We start from the raw sequence: 18,418 nt of genomic DNA, 5'->3' as shown, positions 1-18,418 counted from the left end.
CTGCAGCGCTAAAACATGCAAACTTGAAAACACGAAATTTGAACTGCATTACTGCACTAGAAATATGAAAAATGAGAGCTTTTAGTACCTAAAAATGGCCAATTTTATGTGTACCTGGTAGCCCCTTTACGGCATCTCTCTTATACCAGGTCCTACGCTTGCCTTACCTCGCTGAGAATAAACATCTCCATCTGAATGGGTACATGTGAAACCTCTTAGACTAAAATTCTCTCTCTCTGTGGAGGGGTATTGGACCTGCTGTAATTAAAACACCTGAAGCTAGGAGGCGGAGTGCACGATCAGAAGGCTAGAGAATACATTTCAAAAACCTGACCTGCACATCCAAACATAGACTCAGTGTGAACAGGTGCTGAACCTAGAGTCGCCAACTCGTATATAGTTAAGTAAATAAGGCAGCACACTGCAGCGCTAAAACATGCAAACTTGAAAACACGAAATTTGAACTGCATTACTGCACTAGAAATATGAAAAATGAGAGCTTTTAGCGCATAAAATGGCCAATTTTATGTGTACCTGGTAGCCCCTTTACGGCATCTCTCTTATACCAGGTCCTACGCTTGCCTTACCTCGCTGAGAATAAACGTCTCCATCTGAATGGGTACAGCAGGTCCCATACCCCTCCACAGAGAGAGAGAATTTTAGTCTAAGAAGAGGTTTCACATGTACCCATTCAGATGGAGATGTTTATTCTCAGCGAGGAAAGGCAAGTTTAGGACCTGGTATAAGAGAGTGGCCCTAATGTGGCTACCAGGTACACATAAAATTGGCCATTTTTATGCGCTAAAAGCTCTCATTTTTCATATTTCTAGTGCAGTAATGCAGTTCAAATTTCGTGTTTTCAAGTTTGCATGTTCTAGCGCTGCAGTGTGCTGCCTTATTTACTTAACTATATACGAGTTGGCGACTCTAGGTTCAGCACCTGTTCACACTGAGTCTATGTTTGGATGTGCAGGTCAGGTTTTTGAAATGTATTCTCTAGCCTTCTGATCGTGCACTCCGCCTCCTAGCTTCAGGTGTTTTAATTACAGCAGGTCCAATACCCCTCCACAGAGAGAGAGAATTTTAGTCTAAGAAGAGGTTTCACATGTACCCATTCAGATGGAGACGTTTATTCTCAGTGAGGTAAGGCAAGCGTAGGACCTGGTATAAGAGAGATGCCGTAAAGGGGCTACCAGGTACACATAAAATTGGCCATTTTTATGCGCTAAAAGCTCTCATTTTTCATATTTCTAGTGCAGTAATGCAGTTCAAATTTCGTGTTTTCAAGTTTGCATGTTTTAGCGCTGCAGTGTGCTGCCTTATTTACTTAACTATATATGAGTTGGCGACTCTAGGTTCAGCATCTGTTCACACTGAGTCTATGTTTGGATGTGCAGGTCAGGTTTTTGAAATGTATTCTCTAGCCTTCTGATCGTGCACTCCGCCTCCTAGCTTCAGGTGTTTTAATTACAGCAGGTCCAATACCCCTCCACAGAGAGAGAGAATTTTAGTCTAAGAAGAGGTTTCACATGTACCCATTCAGATGGAAACGTTTATTCTCAGCGAGGTAAGGCAAGCGTAGGACCTGGTATAAGAGAGATGCCGTAAAGGGGCTACCAGGTACACATGAAATTGGCCATTTTTATGCGCTCAAAGCTCTCATTTTTCATATTTCTAGTGCAGTAATGCATTTCAAATTTCGTGTTTTCAAGTTTGCATGTTTTAGCGCTGCAGTGTGCTGCCTTATTTACTTAACTCTGAGTGTACAGAGACCTTGGAACCTCTGTGAGGATATTTATAGCAAAATTTTTTTTTGCATTTTCCTCACTTAGAGAATTGCTTTATTCCAAGTTTTTTCCTTTCCTCAGTATTCTCATTGTGCAAGCAATAGTCTTTGTACTGATAGGTATTTACACCTGTGCTTCTGCCGCTTTCCTTAGACCGTTATGCTTCATTATTTCATATGACTATACTGGACTGGACTTTAGCGGCCTATTTGTGTGTTGTTCCCAGCGTGTTTTTAAAGGAAGAATTTTTCTGCTGTTCATATTTTAATTGTTATGAATAAACATTTATTTATTTTATATTTTCAGCCATAGCCTCGTTATTCCTGTTGTATTTTGTTATGGGAAGTTGGTTTTGACATGAATTATTGGAGGTGTGCTTTACACTATTTATGTACATTTGATATTATTATATGACCTTTTTCTTTGACAACTTACTCTCAACATGACAACCTTGTCATACTTGTACAAGTTCAACCAAAACAACTGTCTATGGCCAGCCTCAAGACTTATTGTTCTGAATCCAGCCACCCCTTTGCCTATGGATTCAGAAACGGGGGGATTGGTGACAGTGTTAGCGAGGGAGAGTACTTTGACATAACACGCAAACATGACTGACATGACCTGATAAACCTGTTCCTAAAACAGATTTTGAGGTCTTGTAAATGGCTGCAGATACCACCAGGATGGGCGATTCTACTCTGGATATGCAGTAGTATCTTCACATGAGGTAATCTGAATTGAAACTCTCACACCTTCCATGAAAGTGTGAAGGAGACAGAATTGAAGGCACTCACTGAGGCATGTAGAGCTAGTGCAAGTAAAGTCACTAACTTTTATTTTGGCCCTATGTGGAGAAGCAAGCTTTTCTTTCATCAGCTGGTAAGCATATTAATAATTCAGTGCTGGTGAAGCAATTAAATGGAGGCATTGTTACCAGTCCAGGTAGGCATAATCAAGGTGAAAACACGACAAAAGGGTGACTCCTTGAAGGTAGAAGGTAGCAGATGGGCTAACGAAGCTGCTAAAAATAGCAGCAAGGAGGCCTAGGGAGCAGAGGACGGTGGCCAGGAGTCGGCAAGTTCAAGCCACGGTGAGCCTAGAGATAGTGAAATCCCTCCAGCAACAGGCTTACCTGAGACAGATGGAACACTGAGGAAAATGGGAGACTAAGGATAAGTTTACCCAAGTCACAGTGATGGCGCAAGTAACACATGGCCCACTCAAGCCTCATAAAGTGACGTGTACAATGGTAAACGCCTTCTGGATTGTGTCATGTCAGATGCTATTCACACTAGGGTGTCCGACAGACAGCGGTAATTCCATTTACGACCACTATACGCTCAGTGGCGCTGGCTAGACTTTACTAGACTTTATCCAGGTTTCTCGGGGTTAATTTAGTTGGTAATCGGGTTGGAGGTTGGGTTACGCCCATGGCCTTTAAATAGTCTTGCTGGACTTTGGGCGTCGCCAATTATAGCTCGTGCCTAGTGATTCCGGTCTGGAGTGGTGGTCTTGGAGAAGTAATATCGTATCTGGTGGTGTATGATCCGTTGTTATATTTCTCCTTCCTATATTTGTATTTGTTTTGCCCTGTGCACATTATCGTAGTTTCCTGTGTGCTTGCGGCGTGGTGCGTTTTTAGTTTTCCCTGTCTGTGCTTTCTGTGGGGGATTGGTATGAGTGTATCAATATGTCCTGGTATGTGTAGATCTCTTCTCTGGTTGGCCAGAAGCCTATCAGACCAAATGTGCTAATGCAAAAACTACTGCGGACAAACTGGTGAAAGAACTAATCTGCAGATATGGTGTCCTAGAAACCATAGAAAGTGGCGGGTACACACTTCACTGGAAAAATAATTAAAGAACTGGGTAGAGTGTTTATTCCTTGCACTCTTGTCAGTCAGAGACACTCCAAATAGAAATACAGGCTTGTCTCCTTTTGAAGTCCTGTTTGGTAGAGCCCCAAAGACGGGTCTGTACTTGCTAGAAATACAACACGGTACTATGACAGCCTATGTCCAGGCCTTGCAGAAAAGACTTAATGTGATGCATAAACATGTGTTTTCATCCATTTCAGATCCTAATGCAAGTGCAGATGTGCATCAGCTGAATCCAGGTTATTGGGTGGTCATATGCAGACATGTGAGGAGTCTAAATCCATGGTTTGATGGCCTTTTCTAAGTTCAGCTGACCACATCCACCTCAATGAAGCTTAAGGCAAAGCCCACTTGCATCCACACCAGTCACTTCACCGACAGAATGACTGTTCTAATCACCTTGCTGGGAGTAGCTGGATTATTGCACCCTACAGAGACACTGGATAAACTTTCAAATAAGGACTAGGACAACTAACTTTTTTGACATTTTTTCATATAATGGACATGGAAGGAGAAAAACCAAAGGACTATTGGATCTGTACACACAGCCCAGTTTCTGCAAGAACTGTGCCATAATTAGCCTTACTTCAGGAGCCACAGAAGCAATTAACACCACACTGCATACACAAAGAAACCTGGAATCCATCTAAGTTTTGGGGAAAAGATGTGCTTTGTGACATATCTGCCTCATTGACTATAGGCGGATGGGTCACCAATCCATGATTTTAGTAAATATAAAACGACTAAATAGACTCCTGGTGGGGGAATACAGTCTCCTTTTTAAATCCATCCAGCTGGTTTAAGGGCCTAGCAGGGTTGGATTTTTAGCATCAGACTTTCAGGCTGATTTGTAGATTTTATTGTTTTGGTAATTGCTCTATTAAGACATAAAAATGCTGATATATATCTATCTCTCTCTCTCTCTCTCTCTCTATATATATCTATATATATATACACATATATATATACAGTGGGGCAAAAAAGTATTTAGTCAGTCAGCAATAGTGCAAGTTCCACCACTTAAAAAGATGAGAGGCGTCTGTAATTTACATCATAGGTAGACCTCAACTATGGGAGACAAACTGAGAAAAAAAAATCCAGAAAATCACATTGTCTGTTTTTGCAACATTTTATTTGCATATTATGGTGGAAAATAAGTATTTGGTCAGAAACAAAATTTCATCTCAATACTTTGTAATATATCCTTTGTTGGCAATGACAGAGGTCAAACGTTTTCTGTAAGTCTTCACAAGGTTGCCACACACTGTTGTTGGTATGTTGGCCCATTCCTCCATGCAGATCTCCTCTAGAGCAGTGATGTTTTTGGCTTTTCGCTTGGCAACACGGACTTTCAACTCCCTCCAAAGGTTTTCTATAGGGTTGAGATCTGGAGACTGGCTAGGCCACTCCAGGACCTTGAAATGCTTCTTATGAAGCCACTCCTTCGTTGCCCTGGCGGTGTGCTTTGGATCATTGTCATGTTGAAAGACCCAGCCACGTTTCATCTTCAATGCCCTTGCTGATGGAAGGAGGTTTGCACTCAAAATCTCACGATACATGGCCCCATTCATTCTTTCATGTACCCGGATCAGTCGTCCTGGCCCCTTTAGAGAAACAGCCCCAAAGCATGATGTTTCCACCACCATGCTTTACAGTAGGTATGGTGTTTGATGGATGCAACTCAGTATTCTTTTTCCTCCAAACACGACAAGTTGTTTCTACCAAACAGTTCCAGTTTGGTTTCATCAGACCATAGGACATTCTCCCAAAACTCCTCTGGATCATCCAAATGCTCTCTAGCAAACTTCAGACGGGCCCGGACATGTACTGGCTTAAGCAGTGGGACACGTCTGGCACTGCAGGATCTGAGTCCATGGTGGCGTAGTGTGTTACTTATGGTAGGCCTTGTTACAATGGTCCCAGCTCTCTGCAGTTCATTAACTAGGTCCCCCCGCGTGGTTCTGGGATTTTTGCTCACCGTTCTTGTGATCATTCTGACCCCACGGGGTGGGATTTTGCGTGGAGCCCCAGATCGAGGGAGATTATCAGTGGTCTTGTATGTCTTCCATTTTCTAATTATTGCTCCCACTGTTGATTTCTTCACTCCAAGCTGGTTGGCTATTGCACATTCAGTCTTCCCAGCCTGGTGCAGGGCTACAATTTTGTTTCTGGTGTCCTTTGACAGCTCTTTGGTCTTCACCATAGTGGAGTTTGAAGTCAGACTGTTTGAGGGTGTGCACAGGTGTCTTTTTATACTGATAACAAGTTTAAACAGGTGCCATTACTACAGGTAATGAGTGGAGGAAAGAGGAGACTCTTAACGAAGAAGTTACAGGTCTGTGAGAGCCAGAAATCTTGATTGTTTCTGACCAAATACTTATTTTCCACCATAATATGCAAATAAAATGTTAAAAAAACAGACAATGTGATTTTCTGGATTTTTTTTTTCTCAGTTTGTCTCCCATAGTTGAGGTCTACCTATGATGTAAATTACAGACGCCTCTCATCTTTTTAAGTGGTAGAACTTGCACTATTGCTGACTAAATACTTTTTTGCCCCACTGTATATACTTATTACCCAAGCTATTGAATAGTGTAGGTGTCAACAGATCTAGTGATGAACCATCCGTAGTGTATTGTAGACCCCAGACAACCTCTGCTGACAGGGGAGTGGATGTCCACACTGAGGGTGGATGGGCGAAGCAGGTAGGAAGCCCCTAGACCCATAAGACAGTAGCTCCTTTTTGGACAACTAACCCTGTGGATAATTTTATACCATTTCCAAAAGGGGGACATTGATATAGAAGGGTTAATATTTTTCCTTTCTGTTCTACATATTGTTTAAGCAACATTATAGTCTCATAGACAAGACAAGGGTTTCATACTTTATCAAATACTTTCTAATATCTTAATGTGGTCTCACTAGTGATCCTGCAATTAACATTGGGTCAGAACATAATCAGCCATTTGAAAGCACTGAAGTTCGGGTCGACATTGACTTCTATGAGGTTCTGGGTCAAGTTTGGATGCCGAACCGAACTTTTAACTCTAGTTCAGCCAAACCAGACGAACCTGAACATCCACTCATCCCTATTCTTAAGTGCAAATAAGGCATTATTTTCTGGGGGATTAAAATTCTGTCCTCTTCCAGAATTCTATGTAAATTGCATAATATCTGATCTGTCATCTATAATTTGTCTGTATATTACAATTATAAAATAGGTTACGCCACAGCACCTCAATATGCATATGGAGAATTGAATTATATAGAAATATGTAGGAGTAATCTACAAGATTAAATATGGTGAATTTAATGTTGTCAGAAAATAATCCATTGGCTTTAACTAAAATTATGAATCCATCCACATTAATTAGGAAACTGTACATAAAAATATCAATTTAAAGCATACAATTTCTAAAAAATTATATACTGTATATATGCATTCATCTATGACGTGCTACATTATTTGACCATTATTTTCTACCATCAATAATTATATTAAAATTTCTAAGAGCATATCATACGCATCTTTCTCTCTATGATGTGCTGCACCATAGGAATAATTCTGATATCATTTATCCCATTGGCTTTTAAAGTGTTCAGTCTATACATCCAGTAGATCGCTTTCCTGTTCAGTTTTTGAATGTGATTTGGAGTTCACCAGGATTTGTTCAATTTATGTTCCTTATTATGTTCAATTGTGCAATGCTGAGAACAGCCATGTTTGGGGGAATCCTTTACTGGTGGGAATTAACTCTATGTTGGAGTGTTTGGGTTGTCCTCTCAACATATTGTTTATTGCACATCACGACATATGCTACAAAATTAGAGTTGCAGGTAAGATGTTGATTACAATAGCTGAGAAACCAGACCGTATAGTCCTTCATAAAGGATTATGGACACCACATAGTGCTCCATACAGAATAATGAGCACCATATATTGTTCCATACAGTATAATGAGTCCCGAGTCCAATATAATGCTCCATGCAGTAAATGATGGGCCCCATATATTGCTCCATACAGAATGGGCCCCTTATAACGCTCCATACAGAAAAGGTTCTATATAATGCTCCATATATAATGGGCCCCATATGATGGGTCCATATAACACTCCATATATAATGAGCCCCATATATGATGCTCCAGTGTATGATGGGCCCATATAATTGCTCCATATATAATGGGCCCTGTATATGATGGGCACTTATAATGCTCCATATATAATGGGCCATGTATATGATGCTCCCCATATTTTGCTCCAAATATATAAAAACAAAATGAAATACCTCTCCTCGCGGGCGCTGCTCTGCTCTGGACTCCTCGGCGTCGCCGTTTTCCGGCTCTCTGAGCTGTTCCGAGCAGAGGGTACACACTAGTAACGTCATCGTGCCCTCTGACCTGAACGTCACAGTCAGAAGATGCGTGATATGCCGTTTCGGTGAAACTGGGAGAAGTATTGCTATTACCGGGGCCCTGATCAAATGGGAAGCCGACTCGTGGGTGCCGACACTGGTGTCCCCGACAGCAAGTGGGCCTGCTCAGGGACCCGGCACCTGCAGGGTGCTGACGCCAACCTTGCATAGCACCTTCTTCCTCATCCTGGTATGCATGGCCCTCTCATCCCCATCCTGGTCCTGTTATATATGGCCCCATCAGAAAAAATAAAAAAATCCCAAACCTTTCTACATGTATTCCCTGCGCTCCTTCACAGCGTCCTGTCCTGATTGCAGCAGTCGATTTATGCTTGTAAACAGCGCATGGCAGTGAAATCATGCGCTTCTTATAAGCCGAGGACAGCTTCCAGGTTACTCGCGGCTCATCACACCCGGGACTATGGGAGTGTGGAGCAGTGAATATTATTTTCACTTTAATAGCATGCACAGTGTTAGCCGCAGGCATCCTGCAGCAGCTGGGCAATCACGTGTGTCCGCTACTAAAGGGAATGAATATTCACTGCTCTCTACTCCCATGGGCGTGGGTAGCAGTGAATATTCATTCTCTTTAATAGCGGGCACATGTGAGGGCCCAGACGCTGCAGGAAGCTGGCTGCTGTGGCTATCAGTGTGCCTGCTATTAAAGAGAAATTAATATTCACTGCTCCACACGCCTATAGTCACTCCCACATCTCAGTGCTGGCTTCAGTGCATAGAAGTGAGAGGCATTATGGGCATGGGGAGCAGTGAATATTCATTTCTCTTTAATAACAGATACAAGGGTTAACAGCAGCAGCAACTGCTCCTGCCTCCTGTGACCGACTGCTCCACAGCTGCCGTTCCCCCACCTCCCCATCTAAAGCAGGTACATCTGGACTATAAGACGCACCCCCATTTACCTCCAAATTTTTGGAGGAAAAAAGTGCATCTTATAGTCTGAAAAATATGGTATATATCATTGTATAAAGAACTATGGATATCCCGCTATTCTTCTGTATAAAATATGTGATGTTGCTGTAGCCCTAATATTTCCGTACATGAGGTCTCTGAATCGATAATCTTACCCCAGCATTACAAATTTAGATAAGGGATGTGGGGAGTGGGAGACATTTTATTTTAATTGGAATGGATAACACCAGATGTTCTAACAAAGAAGAAATGGATCGCACATGTACATAGCAATTTGCAATATGAACAAGTTTATTATTGTAGTACAGAAAACTTAAAGACATGGAGATTGTGGATTGAAAGAGACTGATGAATGGTTGATCGCTGAGATTGGGAGTTAGGAAGAAGAGGGAGGAGGAAATATTGGGTATTTTTGGTAGGTTAAAGGGGAGATGTTGCAATACTCTTGTCCTCCAAATAGTGAATATATAAATATGTAACTGAAATATTCAAAGGAATATTGCATTTAATTTGATTTTCAGATTACAGATGTATATTAATAACTTTTTAGAATTGAGAGTCCTCAGTGGTTGATACCTTTTAATGGCTAACTGAAAAGATGGTAACAAATTGCATGCTTTCGAGACTACATGCGTCTCTTCATCAGGCAAAGACTAAAACAAATTCTGAAGAATCACATATTTATGCACAACATAGTATAGAAAAAAAAAGATGTTACCATCTTTTCAGTTAGCCATTAAAAGGTATCAACCACTGAGGACTCTCAATTCTAAATATTTTTCTATCTACTGGGTAACACGGTACCAAGATATATTTCTTTCCTGTATTAATAACTTCACGTTTTAATTCCAATTTAAGTTCTAACTTACTTTCTCGTTTACTTCTTAGTTGTTACTTAGACTATTGGTTATGTCTATCCTTGTCGTTCGCCAAAAATATATGGTTTACACCTGTGTGTTTTCTTTTGCAGTCAATAAAATACGATTTACAGGTAAAACATTTTCCACCTTCTAGGTATGATAATGGCTTCTCCTTTTGTGGGATATTTGATGTTTAGTAAGACTCCTTTTGTTGGTAAAATATTTCTCACATTCTGAACATGGAAATGGCTTCTCCCCAGTGTGAGTTCTTTGATGTGTAACAAGATGTGATTTCTGGTTAAAATGTTTCCCACATTCTGAACATTGAAATGGCTTCTCACCCGTGTGAGTTCTCTGATGTTTAACAAGACTTGATTTATTTGAAAAATATTTCCCACATTCTAAACATGAAAATGGTGTTTCCCCTGTGTGAGTTCTCTGATGTTTAATAAGAGTTGATTGATCTGCAAAACAATTACCACATTCTGAACATTGAAATGGCTTCTCACCTGTGTGAATTCTCTGATGTGTAACAAGACTTGATTTATTTGAAAAACATTTCCAACATTCTGAACATGAATATGGCTTCTCACCTGTGTGAGTTCTTTGATGTGTAACAAGATATGATTTATCTGCAAAACAATTACCACATTCTGAACATGAATATGGCTTCTCCCCTGTGTGAGTTCTCTGGTGTGTAGCAAGATACGATTTATTTGCAAAACATTTACCACATTCTGAACATGAAAATGGCTTCTTCCCTGTGTGAATTTTCTGATGTTTAACAAGATACGATTTATCTGCAAAACATTTTCCACATTCTGAACATAAAAACGGCTTCTCCCCTGTGTGAGTCCTCTGATGTGTAACAAGATAAAATTTATCTGGAAAACATTTACCACATTCTGAACATGAAAATGGCTTTGTTCCTGTGTGAGTTCTCTGATGTTTAATAAGATTTGATTTCTTGTTAAAATGTTTCCCACACTGTGAACATAAATATAGTGTCTCTCCTGCTTGAGTTCTCTGATGTGCAACAAGTTTTGACTTACTTGCAAAACATTTCCCACATTCTGAGTTCCTTGTCTGAACTCTTTTTTGCCTAACATGCTCTAATTTCGGATTAAAATATTTCCCACACTCGGAAGAAGAAAATCTTTTCTCCTCTACGTGAATTTTTGGATCTGAAACAAAAGATGTTTTGAGGGAAAAACTTTTTTCACATTCTACACTTGAAAATTGCTTGTGTGCTGTAAGAGCAGTCAGATTTTTACCACCTCTTTTGTGACTTTTATTTTTCTTAATAATCTGTGATGAATCAGAAGACAGGACCTGTTTAAAAGGATTAGATGATAGATCTTTGCTGTGAAAGGATGACTGCATTTCTGGAACAGTGGCATACATGTCAGCTATATCTTGAGTGATAGAAAGGTCATCTGATTTAAAAATTGAAGATGTCAGTTGTCCCTCTGAACTCTTGAAGCAGTCACCTGCCAAGAATAAAGAATATTTTTTTAATAAACTATGTTGAATTATGGTTTCATAACATTTCTAAATTACCCAAGAAACTGCATGTTATGAAGCAAAATTAAGTTATTTACCAAGACAAAAACAGTTAACAATATAACAGCAAACCTTGAAAAACAACACCCATGAACCAATCCAGCAAAATCTGTTCTCCCAAAGCCAAACCCCTCGTTTCGGAGTCCTGCTGTCTGCTCAAATACGGCTTCCATCCACATTTTTAGCATTGCTGTAGCAGCGTATCCAGAAGCACAAGCTGGGCACCGCTTATTGGGCACTAAAATGGCATATCTGCAATTTTCACTCTCCAGGATCAACTGCATGCTTGTTTTCAGAGATTAGCTGTGGAGTCAAAATAGTCACACTCCTAAAGATGAATTCTATGAGCAGGGCCGGCTCCAGGTTTTTGAGGGCCCCGGGCGAACGAGTCTCAGTGGGCCCCCCCAACCCCCCCTTTAACACATTCATACCACGATTCATGATGCACAGATAAGAAATAAAACAGTATAGTACAATGCCAGAATTAACTTCTTACATGAGCAATAGCTATGAATTTTTTTTCCCCGTTTTCACCGTATTATATGGGAATATAACGCAGTCAGTCACATCTACAGCTCGTACTTCAAAAAGTAAAATAACAAAATGCTAAATCCGGATAGAACCACAGGGGACGGGAAGAAAACGCAACATAAGAAGATGGAAAGGAGACAAGCAATAATAATAATAATAATAATATTATTAAAGTCGCCGGGTCTGCAAAGGGTTAAGAAAGGGGGGTGCCCCGGAATCCCCCTGAGATCACGTCACAGTGGCCCCGGAGCTCCCAAAACCACGTCCAGCACATTACACCCGGCCTGGGGACAGTGCAACACCTACATAATCACTGGCACTGCGCGCAGCTTTCTGCCCATCTTGCTCCTGAATGAGCTTTATTAATTTGAGGGTGTCACGCAGCAGACCCAGCCAGGCTCAGCAGCAGCCAGCCTGCATCCCATATTCCACTCCCCCTCCCCTCCCTGCAAAGTGCAGCGTTGGGACGGGACCCTCACCCACCCCCCTCACCGAAGATGAGTCACTGACTCACTCACTGCTTCGCCGGCCCCCTCGTTGTGGACACAGCAGGAGAGGGTGCACCGACCGTACACCGTCCTCACTGCAGGCTGCAGCTGCTGCTAGTCTTCTCCTCCTGCTTGGCGCTGCCAGACCTGTCCTCTCCTCATGTCCTGGATGGTGGACGCTGGACTGGAGTGGAAGGCTTCAGCGGCGCCAGCGAACGGTCCGACTCTGAACGGCTCTCTCTCTGTCCTCTCCTTCTTGCTCTAGGATGATGAGCCCACCGACCGGATGTAACAGGAGAGGAGATGACCCAGCGACCCGGAAGTGTCTTCTGTATCCATGGTGAGGGCCGGCAGAGGTGAGTATTGCTGCTGCTATTGCAGCTGCGCAGCGCCAGGCGCCAGCGAAACGGCCTCAGACAGAGCTGACTGTGCCCCCTGCAGCCAAGGCGCCGCCGGGCGATGTGGATGTAGTGAGTGACGCTGACGTGTACTACCATAAATGGGCCCCCCCGTCTTGCCAGGGCCCCGGCATTTGCCCGGGTGCGCCGGGTGCTGACGCCGGCCCTGTCTATGAGGGTAACACAGTCACTTTATGCGCTTTTCTACTGTTCTGTTTTTCCACAATTTTGGCACCTTCGGTGATCTTCAAATGGTGCCCTCAATCTATTCCAGCAAAATCTGAATTCCCATAGCCAAATTGTGTTCCTTCCCTTCTGAGCTCTGCTATGTGACAAAAAAAGTATGATATTGTCCGATTCAGGAGAAATTGGAAAATATATTATAGGGTCAATTTTTTTCTATTTCCACTTGTGAAATTGAAAAAAATTGGGAATACTTCAACAATATATTGAATTTCTGTTTTTTTTTAACTTTTTCATTGCAATTTTTGTTAATTATTGTGATACAAGAAATTTAACCTTTTAAGTGTATTATTCACAGTTTTAAGGTTCAAGGTAGAATTAAGTCCATCGAGTTTAACCTATAGCTCAACATGTTGATCCAGAGGAAGGTAAAAACCCAATGGGACAGACAGTAATGACAGGCAGCACGGTGGCGCAGTGGATAGCACAGCAGCCTTGCAGCGCTGGAGTCCTGGGTTCAAACCCCACTAAGGACAACATCTGCAAAGAGTTTGTATATTCTCTCTGTGTTTGCGTGGGTTTCCTCCGGGTACTCTGGTTTCCTCCCACATTCCAAAGACATACTGATAGGGAATTTATATTGTGAGCCCCAACAGGGACAGCGATGATGATGTGTGCAACCTGCAAAGCTCTGCAGAAGATGTTAGCGCTATATAAAGATTATTATTAATGACTCCATATTAAGGAAAAAATTCCTTCTCGACTCCACATACAGCAATCAGACTAGTTCCATGGATCAACGTTCTCTCAAAGATTATAATATCCATAAACTATAATATATTTTTCAAAAAAGGCATCCAGACCTTTCTTGAATTTTAGTAGTGAATCTTCTATTGAAACATAATGTGTCAGAGAGTTCCATAGTATCACTGTCCGTGATTATCATTAAACCTCCTTTCCTCTAGACGTAGAGGATGCACACTTGTCTCTGTCGCAGGTCTAGTTGTAAAAAAATCATTAGAAAGATCTCTTCACTGTCCCCACATATATTTGTACAATATAATAAGATTGCACCTAAGCCTTCATATTTCCACACTGAATAACCCAAACTTTAATAATCGGTCTTGGTATTATACTTCACCCGTTCCCTTATTAACCTTAGTTGCTCTTCTCCGCACCCGCTGTAGTTCAGCTATGTCCTTCTTATACACTGGAGACTATAACTGTCTGCAGTATTCTAAGGGTGGGTGCAGTAGTGACTTGTATAGAGGCAAAACTATGTTCTCATCATGAGCATCTATGCCTCTTTTAATGCATCCCACTAATTTATTTAAAGTAATTTGGTCCCCAAAAATAGGTTTTGTAAATTTCCTTGAACATATGATAACTGGTTGTTTAAGTCTTTTGAAATCCTAAAAATATAAAAAGGGTGTTTGAAAAATGCTGTAAAGAAGAAATACGGTAAATGCTATTTATTAGATATTTTGTGTGGTATCAATATTTGCTTTCAAGGCATACAAAAATCAATGTTTGAACTTTTCTAATTCTTTAAGGGTATGTGCACACGATGCAGATTTAGTGCAGAACTGCAGCAGATTTTTCTGCAGCAGAAACGCTGCAGAACTGCACTGTGATTTACAGTACAATGTAAATCAATGTGAAAAAAAAAGCTGTGCACATGGTGCAGAAAAATCTGCGCAGAAACGCTGCAGATTTCAAAGAAGTGCATGTCACTTCTTTTGTGCAGTTCTGCAGAGTTTCTGCACCCTCCATAATAGAAATCCATTGGTAAAAAACGCATAAAAAACGCATCAAAAACGCATCAAAAACGCACCTGCGGATTCTGCCAGGAGATGCAGATTTAGTGCAGATTTTATGCAGAAAATTCTGCACCAAATCTGCATCGTGTGCACACAACCTAAAACTTTTTGGCAAATTTCAGATTTTTTCATAAAGAAACTCAAAACAAATTAACCTAAAATTACAACAAATTAAAAATACAATGTGTCATGGAAAAAAAACAATCACAAAATCACTTGGATCAGGTGAATTATTTTACAGTTATTTACTACATCAAGTGACACATATCAGATTAGAAATATGGGGGAGAAAACTGGCTACGGAAGAAAGGTATTAACTGAGAGAAACTTGTGCTATAACTACTGTAGATAAAAACTGTGACATCTCCGGGGTAATTAGAGCAGGCCTGCACAACATATGGCCCCATAGGCCACATACGACACACTAAAGGATGTGCCTTGGAGCTGAAAGGGAGGGAGACACCGCTCCCTCCATAGTATATTGAAATGTATTCATGTTGTTTAGATATGAATACATGTCCCGGCTTACATTTGCATGGTCAGGTCAGCACGTCACTTATCTCATCACACTGCTGCTGGAGCCAGACCACCGTGGTGGCGAGGATGCAGCGGGCACCAATAAGATCTCCAGGAGACACTAAAGATGAAATTTGTTTTGTGTTTGGTATTACTTTCCAGGGGATATTATGGGGCAATGGAGGACATTATGGGACAATAAAGGAGGGGTTGTGAAAGAGGGCATAGTATAGTGTAAGATGAAAGGGGACGTCACGTAGACGAGCAGTGTGGGGAGATATAATGGAACTGGAGGAAACACATACAGGGACTGAATTCATTCTTTACATACTGATATTATAGGCCATGTGTATTTAGTCCTGTGAATTACCTGTTGATGTGAGGCGCTCAGGAACCTCCATCATGACGTCCTTGTACAGATCTTTGTGTTCTCCTAAATACTCCCACTCTTCCATGGAAAAGTAGATGGCGACATCCTGACACCTTATAAGAACCTGACAAATACAATCATACCGTCATCCCCCAGATCCCGTTACTGTATAATGTCACAGCATTTACAGTAGTGTCACCTCTGCAGTCAGCAGCTCAATGATGTTGTAGGTGAGTTCTAGGATCTTCTGGTCATTGATGACCTCATGTATCAGGGGGTGATATGAAGGCTGCTTGATTGGGCTTAGTGGTCTTTCCCATCCCTCAGACACAGAGGCCTGACAGAACTCACTAGAGGTCTTCTTCACTACTGGGTAATCCTGGACAAAGAGAGAGACATTATTAAATTTCACTACAGACATTTCCAGGGTCCTCACTTCTCCAGTTATGTCCATCTGTTATTTGCATAGATAAGAATGATGTAATGTGACATAATCAGAATCTCTCACCTCTCCAGTAAGCCAGAAGAAGATCTCTAGGATGAGGTGTAATATCCTCTCCGCCATCTTCTCCTTGTCCATATTCATGCTTAACGGGTCAATCAGGAAAATGTTCTTACATAGAAGATCTCCACTGAGAGGATGCACTATTGTAAAGACCTGAATGGGAATAAGATGATGATGTAACATCATAAAGATCTCATGTAATATCACAATTACTGGAGATATGTTCTCCGTATTATCAGGAGATAGAACGTATAGATGTTGTATTCTCAGATCGTATAACCTGGAATGTCATAAACATCACCCACTTGCTGACTTGGATGTGATTGTAAAGGGGGACTGCACTTCTCACAAACACTTGTCCATACACTACTACTACTATAGGCTGAAAATGAACTAAGCGCACAATCATCTCACATATCCACACCACACCACACTTCCAAACTTCTCGCAGCCACCACTCGCCATTTTTTTAATCGTTTTATTGAAAATTGCTACACAACAATACAGGTATTCCAAAAGATTAAGGTAACGTAGGTAACTAAAACAATATGCATTGTTCTCGTTGTGATTGAGCCCTTATACTCTCATGGGGATGAACAAACCAAGGGAGATGTTTAAACTGCACACCTCAGGTTCATATACACAGACTATGAAAATTCCTAACCTGACCCTGATTTGTTCTTGCCTGACCTCAGATGTTGTCCTTCTAAAATGACACAATGGCGCCCCCAAACAATGTTGGCTGACCCTGAGTGTTCTTAACTGCGGAGTCTATGCCTGATGAAGAGACCTGTGTAGTCTCGAAAGCTTGCAATTTATTACCATCTTTTCAGTTAGCCATTAAAAGGTATCAACTACTGAGGACTCTCAATTCTAAATATTTTTCTTAACTGCACCCTTAACTTTACACAGAGTAACCTGAAACAGCCTCAAAAGAAAGTGCACAGAGAAAGAGGATGAGACACAAAGCTAAAGACATGTTCACAAAGTAATATATTAAAAAAGAAAGGAACTCAAAAAGACCTTTGGTATAAGTGAAAACCCACAGATCTTAAATATAACTAAAGGGAAAAGCGCAGAGACGGGGAACACGCAAGCAAACCGTAGGAGACGGAATACAGAAAAACATAGCAAGATAATCCTCCACTGGGGAGCTGGGACACGAAACATCCACCTAATTTGGAATATAGACAGCAAAGATTGCATGTGCCAGGTAAGTAAAAATAACCCATCCCAAGATGTGATATGACAAACCAAAACAAGAAAGTTAAAACACCTGACAAGAGCATCATCATTAGCAGTTGGACAGAGACAACACAGGCTGTGGTCCAACAGTGAGGGAAACTAACCCACAGCCAGAAGTTACCGGATCATGCTCAGCAGACGACCCAGGACAGTTCTTCAAAAGATGTACAGTGGGTACGGAAAGTATTCAGACCCCTATAAATTTTTCACCCTTTGTTTCACTGCAGCCATTTGGTAAATTCAAAAAAGGTAATTTTTTCTAATTAATGTACACTCTGCACCCCATCTTGACTGGAAAAACCCAGAAATGTAGAAATTTTTTGCAAATTTATTAAAAAAGAAAAACTGAAATATCACATGGTAATAAGTATTCAGACCCTTTGCTCAGACACACATATTTAAGTCACAAGCTGTCCATTTCCTTGTGATCCTCCTTGAGATGGTTCTACTCCTTTATTGGAGTCCAGCTGTGTTTAATTAAACTGATAGGACTTGATTTGGAAAGGCCCACACCTATCTATATAAGACCTCACGCTCACAATGCATGTTCGACCAATGAGCATCATGAGGTCAAAGGAACTTGCCAAGGAGCTCAGAGACAGAATTGTGGCAAGGCACAGACCTGGCCAAGGTTTCAAAAGAATTTCTGCAGTGCTCATGGTTCCTAAGAGCACAGTGGCCTCCATAATCCTTAAATGGAAGAAGTTTGGGACCACCAGAAGTCTTCCTAGACCTGGCCATCCAGCCAAATTGAGCGATCATGGGAGAAGACCCTTGGTGAGAGAGGTAAAGAAGAACACCAAGATCACTGTGGTTGAGCTCCAGAGATACAGTAGGGAGATGGGAGAAAGTTCCACAAAGTCAACTATCAATGCAGCCCTCCACCAGTCAGGCCTTTATGGCAGAGTGGCCTAACTGAAACCTCTCCTCAGT

At 41.3% G+C, this 18,418-nt stretch overlaps 1 protein-coding gene across 1 annotated transcript in view; it reads right to left on the bottom strand.

Moving 5' to 3' along the window:
• Nucleotides 1-18,418, bottom strand: part of LOC138666614 (uncharacterized) — a 139,892-nt gene that overhangs the window by 40,997 nt on the left and 80,477 nt on the right. The window contains exons 17-20 of the mRNA XM_069754810.1: nucleotides 16,244-16,393; nucleotides 15,935-16,114; nucleotides 15,736-15,859; nucleotides 10,022-11,356 (exon numbers count right to left, since the gene is read on the bottom strand). Of these exons, the coding sequence (XP_069610911.1) occupies nucleotides 10,022-11,356; nucleotides 15,736-15,859; nucleotides 15,935-16,114; nucleotides 16,244-16,393 (1,789 nt within the window). The remainder of the gene's footprint in view (nucleotides 1-10,021; nucleotides 11,357-15,735; nucleotides 15,860-15,934; nucleotides 16,115-16,243; nucleotides 16,394-18,418) is intronic.

Source organism: Ranitomeya imitator, chromosome 2, assembly GCF_032444005.1.
Source record: "Ranitomeya imitator isolate aRanImi1 chromosome 2, aRanImi1.pri, whole genome shotgun sequence".
Classification (NCBI taxonomy): Eukaryota; Metazoa; Chordata; class Amphibia; order Anura; family Dendrobatidae; genus Ranitomeya; species Ranitomeya imitator.
The sequence above is the reverse complement of the archived record's forward strand: the minus strand, read 5'-3'. Positions and strand labels throughout refer to the sequence as shown.